The following is an 11039-nucleotide window of genomic DNA, read 5'->3' as shown; positions in this document are numbered from 1 at the left end:
TAGGGGAAGGCTTAGGATGGAGCAGAAAAGGGGCAGCGAGAAGGGCGGTCGCAGGCACAGGGCCTCGAGAGGGAGGGCTCGGTGAGGGTGTCGGGGTCACAAACGCGGACAGGACCCTACGGGGCGTAATTCCTTGTAGTTTAGTTTCGGAAGAGTGGGGGAGGCGGGGTAGAACCCCCCACCCCCCGGTGTCTCTGTGCCAGTGGGTTTCCTGGACCGGGAGCTGGGTGCGATGGGCACAATGGCACCTGGGGGCTCTTCTGCCAGCCTGCAGGGGGAGGGGGAGATCAGAGTCAGATCTCCCCAAAGCAGCCTCCCGTCCCTGGGTCATCCAGCCTTCCGCTTTGTGCCCCCCTCCAAAAAAAAAAAACTTGCCTGGCTCAAGTGGCATTTCTCTGGCGCACGCCTAGCTCTTTGCCTTGGTCATTCATAAGGTGCCCCGAGCTTTTCCTGGGGAGCAGAGGCGGGAGGGGGGTGTTGAGCACTTGGGGGTGCAGCAGCACAGCACACCCGCCCCCACCCCAGCCCCAGCACGCCGGGACTCACAGTGGCTGGGAGCCCGTGTCTTCATCTGTCCGAGACGCAGCCACATGCAAGAGAGGGGACAGGTCACCACGGGCAAGCCACCCAATCCATCGCCAAGGCGCTGCCTCCAAAGTCTCCACCACCCGGGAACATGGGGGAGCCGCCCCGGGTCCCAGCACCCCCTCACAAAGAGGAGCGCCCCCCCGGGGGGTTGGTGGGAGCCTCACCGTCCACTTGATCGTCCTTCTTCTGGCGCTTCTCATAGACGAAGATGATGGTGACCAGCACGAGCACCTCGGCCACGATGCCCAGGAAGGGCCAGAGGGCGGCCAGGTGCTTGCGAACGCGCAGCTCGATCATGGCGGAGCTCTGGCCTTCGCTGTTGGTGGCCTCGCATGAGTATTTGCCTGGGTCCTCCTCCAGGTGCAGGTTCTGCACGTGCAGCTCAGACGAGTTCTCCCCGAACACCACGAAGTATTTGTCCGCACGGGTGTGGTTGTCGATGAGTTGCTGCAGGGGACCCCCGGGGACACTGTGTCAGGTCCTTCCCTGCCCATGGTGGGGCCTGGGCAAGGGCTAGGCGGGGCAGGGCAGTTGGGGGACCTGTCCACAAAGGATGGCGCTGTTCAAACCATATAAGGCAGGGCAGGAATGACCTGACCTGCCCCAAAGGGGCGTGCCCACAAAGGACAGGGCAGTTCAGACCATATGAGGCAGGGGCCGAGCGATCTGACCCACCCAAAAGAGGCGTGTCCACAAGTATATAAGAATATAGAAGGCAGAGGCAGAGCAACCAGCATTCATGCCTGAGAGGCGGAACCAGAGGACAGGTCCCCGATGGGTGTGGCTATCCCAAGGGGCGTGGCCTAAAGGGACAGAGCAGTCCCCGGACCTGGCCTCACCTGCACCCCAGACTCATTCTCGCGGTACCACCTCCAATACTGCACAGCGGGGAAGGCCTCAGCTGAGCAGCGCAGCACCACGCTCTCCCCTTCATCGACATGCTCCATCTTCTTGGCGGCCTTCACCTTGGGGGGCCCTTCAGGAAAGCCGAGTGAGAAGGCAGGCACCCGGAACCCCGGTTCTGGCCACGGCCGACACCCCTATCTCCACCCCGCCATGGTCGGCAGACCAGACTCAACTCACCCGGTACATCGAAGTTAGCCCGGCCTGCGGTCTCTGGGAGGAAGATGCAGGTGTAGATGCCCCCGTGATCGTTGGAGCTCACGCTGCAGGGACACAGGGTGGCGGTGGAGGTTCTACTCGGAGCCAGGAGCCCCTGGCAGCTGGGGGCGCACCCCACGTCCCTCCCCTCCCTCCCCTCCACTCACTTGTAGTCAGTCTTCAGCCCCTGCTGGTTGTCCTCCAGCAGCACCTCCTTGCCCCGCATCCAGCGGTGGCCTGTGATCGCCACGCTGCTTTGGTTCAGCTGGCAGGTCAGGTGGGTGCGGTTCCCTACATCCTGCATCGATGTCCAGACAGTCTCTGAGTGGCCAGAGCAGAGGGCGGTCAGGGTTCCCCCAGAAAACCAACACCCAGCCACGGCACCCCTCTTCGGTGCTCCTGGGGGTACCCATGGCAAAGCAGAAAGGAACAGAGTTGCTGGCATTGGATTCTGGGGGAATGAGATGGGCACCATACTACCCCCTTGGGCAGCACCACTCTGCCCTGCTTCCAGAAACCTGGAACAAACCCAGTGAGCACTGGAACATCAGGGCCCTTCATACCCACTGTCCGCATTCACCAAGCCCTATGGGCAGTGGGCACTCTTCACAGGCGTTGCCAGCCAACCAAGCTGATTTTTTCAAAAGTAACCTGCAGGCAGATGATCCCCTGCCACTTCCTGTCCAATGCCCCTGAGGCTTTGCACTTTATTTGGGGGGGGGGGCTTTTGTTTATTGGAGGGGTCAGGCTTTAGGTGAGAGTTGGGGGTGATATCTAACAGGGCTCAAGGACTCTCATGAAATGTTAGGGGATTCAAACCAGGGCTGGAAGCATGCAAGGAAGCACCTTAATACTCTCTGCTGGCTCCACAACCCTAATTTTCATTTTGGGCTCTTACTTAGGGGTACCCAGGGCCACTAGCCTGCAAAGTCCAAGCTTAACCCATTGGATCATTTCCCCAGACATGGCTCCGCCTCGGGATTGGAGAAGGGGAAGGTGGTTGCATGGGGTTGACACCGTTTCAAACACACTCCCTCGGGCCCTGAGAGATAGCACAGTGGCGTTTGCCTTGCAAGCAGCTGATCCAGGACCAAAGGTGGTTGGTTCGAATCCCGGTGTCCCATATGGTCCCACATGCCTGCCAGGAGCTATTTCTGAGCAGGCAGCCAGGAGTAACCCCTGAGCACCGCCGGGTGTGGCCCAAAAACCAAAAACAAAACAAAAAAAAAAAACAAAAACAAAAAAACAAAACAAAACACACTCCCTCTAACGTCCCCCCAAACCCTGCCAAGAGGGATCTGCTTGAGTTTAGTGCCAATAGTTAGCCCTGAGTACCACCATGTGGCCCCAAAATAAAAAATAAAGGACAGTCTCAAACTCTGGGCTTTCACTTTATTTGTTATTGTTGTATGGTTTTTGGGCCATACTGGTGACGCTCAGAGGTTACTTCTGACTACATGCTCAGAAATTGCTCCTGGCTTGGGGAATCAAAACGAAGTCTGTCCTAGGTTATCGTGTGCAAGGCAAACACCCTACCACCTGCGCCACCACTCTGGCCCCTAACTTGGTTGTTCTGAGGCCACATTCGGCGATCTTATTGGCTCTGTAGTCCGAAATGAGTTCTGGAGGGGGCTGGGGTGATAGCACAGCAGTAGGGCCTTGCATAAGGCTGAATCAGAGCACAGGTTCGACTCCTGGCATCCCACATGGTCCCTCGAGCCTGCCAGGAGCAATTTCTAAGCACAGGCCAGGATTAACACCTGAGTGCCACTGTGTGTGGCCCAAAAACCTAAATAATTTTTTTTTAAAAGAGAAATGAGGGGCCAGAGATAGCACAGTGAGAGGGCATTTGCCTTGCATGTGGCCAATCTAGGAATGACGGTGGTTTGAATCCCGGCATCCATATGGCCCCTCAAGCCTGCCAGGAGCGATTTCTGAGCATAGAGCCAAGAGTAACCCCAGAGTACCGCCAGATGTGACCCCAAAAACCAACCCCTTCCCCCAAAAAGAGAGAGAGAAATGAGTTCTGGGGCAGGAGCAATAGCACCAAGGGTAGGACACTGGCCTTGCAAGTGGCTAACCCAGGTCCAATCTCTGGCCCATATGGACCCCCCCCCCAAGCGCTGCCAGGAGTAATTTCCAAGTGCAGAACTAGGAGTAGCGCCCTGGTACACTGCTGGGTGTGCCCCAAATACAAAAAAAAAAAAAAAGGCAGGAATAAAAGAATCCTGGAGGTTCAAGCCGACCATATGAGATGCAGGGATGGAACCTAGATCGGCTGCATGCAAGGCAAATGCCAAATCTGCTGTACTGTCTCTTTCTCTAGCTTCTCAAATACAGACATTCTTATGTGCTCAGGGTAGCGCTGCAACTGACACACACAGATTTAAGACACAGGGGAGGGGCCGGAGAGATAGCATGGAGGTAAGGCGTTTGCCTTTCATGCAGAAGGTCATCGGTTCGAATCCCGGGGTCCCATATGGTCCCCCGTGCCTACCAGGAGCGATTTCTGAGCCTGGAGCCAGAAATAACCCCTGAGCACTACCGGGTGTGACCCAAAAGCCACAAAAAAAAAAAAAAAAAAAAAAAAGACACAGGGGGAGCAGCACCAAGGAGCCAACACCCAGCCCCAGGGCAGTGACCCCTGGGCTGACTCAAGTTGCAGCCTGCAGCCCAGGTATGGACTGGGGCCACAAGGCCTGCGCTGGCCTGGCCCTGCCCGAGTGTCTTCTTACACAGAGCTGTTCACCCACATTTCTCAGGAGCCCATGTTCCCCAACATTGCACAACTCTGTGCTGGGGTGAAGAGAGGAGGCAGGGTACCCCATGCCTGAGCCCTGCCTCACCTGGGTTACATCCCCTGGGGCCCAGATCACCCAGCTAGGACATGTTACCCAATTCATGCTGGAGGGAGGGGGTATCTCCAATTCCTGGTAGAAATCCACCAGTCCCTCTAGGAAGTGGGACATAAAAATTCCACAGAGGGGTGTGTGCCCCTTGGAGTGATAGCACAGAGGAGAGGGCATGTGCCTTGCACGTAGCTGACTCCAGGTTCGATTCCTGGCATCCCATACAGTTCCCCAAGCACTGCCAGGAGTGCAGAGTCAGGAGTAAAACCTCTAAAAACCAAAAATAAGGGGCCAAAGTGATAGTAGGGTGTTTACCTTGCACATTGCCAACCCAAGACAGACCTGGGTTTGATCCCTGGTATCCAATATGGTCTGCCTGAGCCTACCAGGAGCAACCCTGAGCAACCCTGCTGGGTGTGGCCCCAAAACAAAAACAACCCAAAAATAAATAAGCAAAGCCATAGATAGGTCTGGGACCGGTTACAGGGCTAACCGGGTTCTGATTTCTGAAAGCCAGAGGATCCATGTCCCCCCTCCCAAGCCAAAAGAGAGTGATCCCTGAGTACAGAGTCCTAAACTAAGGACAGGATTTAGGAAAAAAAAAAAAAAAAAGACAAGCCCAGGCTTGGGCTTATGGTTGTCCCAGAGGAGGGAGGGAGAATACAGCTGAGAAAGCAACCAACCTCTGCTCGATCCATAGGGTGCCCCTGAACCCACAAGCAAAGATCAGATGCAGAGCCAGGAGGAAGTCCTGAGCACCACTTGAGCCCCACCCCCAATAAAACAAAGGGGGAAAATGTTTCCTAAGGGCGAAGCAACTGGGAAAGTGGGTTGAAAAGTGCCCAGGATTCAGGGCCGGTGTACCCTATGTTGAGTAATTGTTGTAACATTGTTTTTGCCGTCATCCCGCCTGGATCTTCCAGGTGGGGGTGATTAAGGAAAGAAATAAATAGCTTGTTGGGGAGGCATAGGGAGTTCTTTTGCCAGAACTGACGGCTTGTTCAGTTTGCTTTTTGGAGTTGGCTGCAACTGACAAAAGACTTTCTTTGCTGAACCTTTGGTCCCCTAATCTTTTGCATTCGTTGATTATTCACGTCGGATATTATTATCAAAGTCTCCCCCAAAAGGGTGGACAGAAGAATGAAATTCAATTTATCATTCTGGGAGTCATTCTTAGACTTGGAGACCATCAACAAGGGGTTTGACCTCCCCCCACACCCTAAAAATAACAGGGTACCACACTCCAGAAGCCTGTAGAAGCTTGGTAAAGATGCAGGGGGCGTCTCACACATGAGGGCCTTAAAAACCATGAGCCAGGCCAAGGCCAGGGCGCCTGCCATGTGCCTTAAATGTCACCTTAATCTAAAAATAGTCAACTCCTATCAGCGACTGGGGAGCAGGATGTGGTGCAGGCCCTGGGCTCACAAGTGGCTCTACACCCCTCCTCGAGAGGCTCCAACAGGTTTTCTGAGCCTGTGACTTAAACAAGCTCTTCAACCCAGGGTCCGAATAGACAAAGCAGTCCTGGAGTGATAGGACAGTAGAGAGAGCTCTTGCCTCGCATATAGCAGCCCCAGGTTCGATCCCCAGCACCCCACAGTCATCTCCACCTCCCCCACCCAGCAAAGTCAGGAGCAATGTCTGAGCACAGAGCCAAGAGGAAGCCCTGAGCACTGCAAGCTGTGGGGCCTCCCCCAAACAAATTAAAGCTGAGCCCCTTCAGCACCCCAACCTCTCCCTAAAATTGAGTCTGAGCAAGATGAAGCAATACCAGGAATCTATGAGGTAGGGTGATTGTGGTCTCATTCTCCCTCATCAACAAGTGCCCCAGGGCCAGAGAGATAACACAGCCTGGGGCATTTGCCTTGCTTGCGGCCAACCCAGGATGGACCAGGATTCAATTCCCCATATCCCATATGGTCCCCAGAGCCTGCCAAGAGTGATTTCTGAGTGCAGAGCCAGGAGTAACCCAGCCAAGTGTGGCCCAAAAACAAAACAAAACAAACAAACAAACAAAAAAGAATAAAAAAAGAATTCCCCGCCAGGTTTGGAAGAAGGTGAAGGGTCAGCCAGTTTCCCAATAAAGCACCACCTAAGGGTGTGGCTTCTGCTACTAAATTCCTTTACCCACCTACCCAGAGACCCTCCCAGAAAGGCAATCCTGGGGCCCGGAGAGAGAGCACAGCGGCGTTTGCCTTGCAAGCAGCCGGTCCAGGACCAAAGGTGGTTGGTTCGAATCCCGGTGTCCCATATGGTCCCCCGTGCCTGCCAGGAGCTATTTCTGAGCAGACAGCCAGGAGTAACCCCTGAGCACCGCCAGGTGTGGCCCAAAAACCAAAATAATAATAATAATAATAATAATAATAATAAAATAAATAAAAAAAATAAAGAAAGGCAATCCTGTTTGGGTTAGAGAAATTATGCAAGGAATGGAAAAGCCCCCTTAGGTTCTGGCCCCCTGGCTACACTTTGATCCCAGGGCTCTAACCACTTTCTGTTTATTTGTCTTGGGGCCACACCCGGAGGTCAACTCCTCCTGGCACAGTACTTCCCGGCTCCTGGCGGGTGTTCAAGGGCCCTATGGGATGTGGACTATTGTTTAGCCAGTCTGCAAGGCTGTACGGCCCTCCCTGCTGTCCTTCTGCTCCTCCAGCCCCCCACTATCAATCTTTAACCTAGAAACGTTGCCAGCCAAGTCTACGGTCCGTCTTCCTTCTGGCAAAACACCAGTGACCACCCCCCCCAAAACCTGGCCCCGTGACACCCCCCCTTCCAGGTCCAGCTCTCAGAAGCTACCTTCCTCCCAGGAAAAAGGAAGAGTTCCAACTTCTTTCAGCAATTCCAGCACCCCACTGGCAAGACGACCTCCCAGTGACCTTGGAACCCCACCCCTCCTTCCAGGCCTCAAAATCCACCCATGGAATCCACCCACGGGTGCGGGAGGGAGGCATCTAGTAGTAGAGGCAAAGTCGAGAACAGACACCACAATCCGGGTGGCCAAACATGGGGGGGGGCAGGTTACCCTACAAAGCTTTGAGTGTTTGGAGAAGAACCAGGCGCTGGCTGCACCCCACACACACACACTTCCAAGCCAGCCTGAGCACCTAAACCCCTAAATTCCAGGAAGAATGACAATCCTGCCAGACCTAAGGAGTTACTGGGGCTCCAAGGTGAGGGACCCCTTGAACCCTGGCTGCTTCTGCCTGGATCTGGCGGCCAAGGGGGTCTCCCGCTGTGTCCCTCCAACTCACACACGCTCCCAGTGTGTGTGGGAAACCGGATAAGGCTCTTTCTTGCAGGCTCTGTCCGGTCGAGTAGGGGGACACTCCAGGACCCAAAAAAGAAAAAAAGGGGGTCCCCTTCCCCTGGGGAGGTGTAGGGGGCTAATGGGTACGGTTCTGGACAGGGCACCCCATCCCATACACCCCGAAAAAAAATCAGGACCTCACCTCCAGCACCAGCCTGGACTCAGGCTGCTCTGAAGTCGGGGTTCACCGTGAGAACCCCAAACCCAGCCCCCCCAATTCAGTCCTTCCCTTCCAGTATCAATGTAGATGGAATCCCCGTGCCCTCGCCCAAAGGGTTTCAGCAAACACTCTGCCTTGGCGGGGTCAGCCCCGATCCACCCAAACCTCATTTTCTCCCAGGCCTGGCAATCCAGGGGTTCCCCCACCATCGCTCCCAGGCAAGGCCATGGCCGTGAAGACCCCCCCCGAGGTCTTTCGTCCGGGATCGGTCTCCATATTAACACACACACCCCGCCTCATTCTGGCCCCCCGATAGGTCTCCCCTTTGCCCTCCCCCAGGGCACCCCCAAATGCTCACCGGCCCCCCAGACCCGAGCGCACAGGAATGCGGGAACCAAGAGCAGCAGCGCCGTCGCCATGTCTCCCACGCGCCGCCCGCCTCCCGCTTCGCTAGAAGAGCCTGGGCGGGGGCGCGCGCGCACACAGGGCGGCGCGGGAGTGCGCACGCAAGGCACGCCGGGTGGCGGCCTCCTCCGGGCTTCGGGCTCCGACGCACGTGCGCACGCGCGAGTCAGCGCCCCGCCCACACAGGCCCGCGCGCAACGGAAGCCGGGAAGGCGACGACTCCAACTAAGGAGCGGTGGGCGGGGCATTGTAAGGGCGTGGTCTAGTGTGCTGGGGGCGGGGCCTATTGTTGGCGCTTCCCTCCCCCTTGGTCAAACTGCTGACGGATAGCGGGTCTATTTTAAGTTACTATATATATTGTTTTGTTTTGTTTTGTTTTGTTTTGGGGCCACGCCGGTGACGCTCAGGGGTTACTCCTGGCTATGCATTCAGAAATTTTACTCCTGGCTTGGGGGGCTCTATGGGACTCCAGGGGATCGGAACCTCTGTCAGTCCTAGGTCAGTGCATGCAGGCAAACGCCCTACCGCTTGCGCCACTGCTCCGGCCTCAAGGTCTTTTATTTTTCATTTTCATTTGTATTTTTTTCGGTCACACTTAGGGTGCTCAAGACTTCATCTCACAGGGGATCATATGAGATGTTGGGGATCGAACCTGGGTCTGCTGCTGGCAAGGTAAATGCCCTTCCCTTGAGTGTACTATCTCTCTGGCCCTCTCAAGGGGTTGTTTTGGATAAGAGGTCCGGTCTTCATGGGCCTGAGCTTATAATAAAGCCCGTAGTGTCCTTGCTTTGCACACAGACAATCTGGGTTTGATCGCCAACACCTCATATGCTCCCTTGAACCCGCCTGAAGTCATCCCTTAAACCCCCCCGCCCCCCCCGCCCCCCCCCCGTGTGGCCCAAAAATAAAACAAAAAAGAGGTCAGGCCAAGCACTCGGGAGGAGGCTGGGCAGTTTGCCTTGTTCCCTGGAGTAGAGGAACCTGGGAGAGGCTGGAAGGATCTGGCCCAGGGACCTTGAGTCTATTGAAGAAATGGGACCTGCTGATTCTGTTCCAGCAGCCTCCAAGCAGCCCACAGAGGGGCCAGAGAGCTAGAACAGCAGCTGGAGGCCTCTTGCCTTGCCGGAGGCAACCCCAATTTAATCTCCAGCACACCATTTCCCGGCCTGGAGTGATAGATCCCAGCACGCAAGTCCAGGAGTAAGCCTGGAGCACTGTTGGGTGGGTCTGACCCAAAAGACAAAAGTATTCAAAAAAAAAGTCGCAGCAGAGGAGTTGAACACCAACCCCACAAGAGGAGCATCTCATGGAAGGGTCAGAGCTGGAAAAACATAAAAACCAAAAAACCTGGGGCCTGGAGAGATAGCACAGCGGTGTTTGCCTTGCAAGCAGCCGATCCAGGACCAAAGGTGGTTGGTTCAAATCCCGGTGTCCCTTATGGTCCCCCGTGCCTGCCAGGAGCTATTTCTGAGCAGACAGCCAGGAGTAACCCCTGAGCACCGCCGGGTGTGGCCCAAAAACCCAAAAAAAAAAAAAAACAAACAAACAAAAAAAAAAAAACAAAAAAAACCAAACAAACAAAAAACCAAAAAACAAAAACAGTGAGTCTGAGACTGTCTCCAAAATGTACCAGAAGCAACTCGTTGGACTTTGCAAGCCTCTGGTGGAATTTCTGCCCTGCTGGGCTGTTGACTGATCTTGGGGGGAACAGAAAGAGTTCAGGAAGCTTTGTATTTCTTTGTCTGCAAAAACATTGGTTTGGAGTGGATCCAGTTTCTAGCCCACCCTCTCCCCAGCTTTCATCAGTCCTTTTGGCAATGCTCAGGGCTTACTTCCACTTCAGCACTCAGGGATCAGTCCTGGCTCCGGGAACCCTGTGCAATTGTGGGGATCCAGCTTGATATGGCAAGATCTTTCCCAGCCCCACACTAGCTCTCTAGCCTCATCCTGCAGTTTTGGTTTTGTTTACTTTTGCTGCAGTTACCCCTATCTGTCTTGACCTCCTCTCAGTTCTGTGCTCAGGGCTTGCCTCTGGTGGTGCTAGGGATGTGGGGGGGTGGGAGATATGTGATTTTGGGGATTCAACTCAAGGCTCTCTGAGCTCTCCTAAGTCTGAGCTCTCTCCAGGAACTTCCTGCCATTTCCTTCTCTTCTTCTGTTTGTTTTAATTTTATACTTTTTGTATTTCAGCCACACCCAGCGATGTTCAGATTTCTCCTGGCTCTGAACTAAGGAATTATTCCTGGGGGGACCCTATGGGATGTTGGGAATGGAACGCTGGTCTATTGTAAGGTAAATCCACTACCCACTTTACCATCACTATGGCCCCTACTTTATTTTTTATTTTGTATATTTTAGCCACATCCTGTGGTACCTCCTGACTCTGCTGTCAGGAATCACTCCAGGTTGTACTGAGGGGGAACCATATGGGATTCAGCAAGCTGCCTACTGGCTATATTATCATTCAGGTCCCCATTTGGTTTTGGACTATACTATTGCTCAGGGTCCACCTGTGCTCTGGCATCATTCCTGGTGGGGCATAATGGTGCCAGGTGCCAACAGCATACAAGGTATATAAGCTCTACCTGCAGTACTCTCTCTCTCTCCAGCCTGTGTTGTTCCTAGGAAT

General features: G+C 54.6%; 1 protein-coding gene across 1 annotated transcript; it reads right to left on the bottom strand.

The window, feature by feature from the left end:
- Positions 1-356: 356 nt before the first annotated feature.
- Positions 357-8509, bottom strand: BSG (basigin (Ok blood group)). Its single transcript, XM_049788745.1, has 7 exons — positions 8364-8509; positions 1857-2010; positions 1672-1754; positions 1428-1564; positions 753-1035; positions 547-571; positions 357-450 (listed from the first exon to the last, which is right to left on the bottom strand). Exons 1-7 carry the CDS (start codon positions 8422-8424, stop codon positions 381-383), a joined length of 813 nt encoding a protein of 270 aa, XP_049644702.1. The 5' UTR covers positions 8425-8509; the 3' UTR covers positions 357-380.
- Positions 8510-11039: the final 2530 nt, after the last annotated feature.

Source organism: Suncus etruscus, chromosome 15, assembly GCF_024139225.1.
Source record: "Suncus etruscus isolate mSunEtr1 chromosome 15, mSunEtr1.pri.cur, whole genome shotgun sequence".
NCBI classification, from domain to species: Eukaryota; Metazoa; Chordata; class Mammalia; order Eulipotyphla; family Soricidae; genus Suncus; species Suncus etruscus.
Note: the sequence above shows the minus strand (reverse complement) of the source record. Positions and strands in the feature narration are given on the sequence as shown.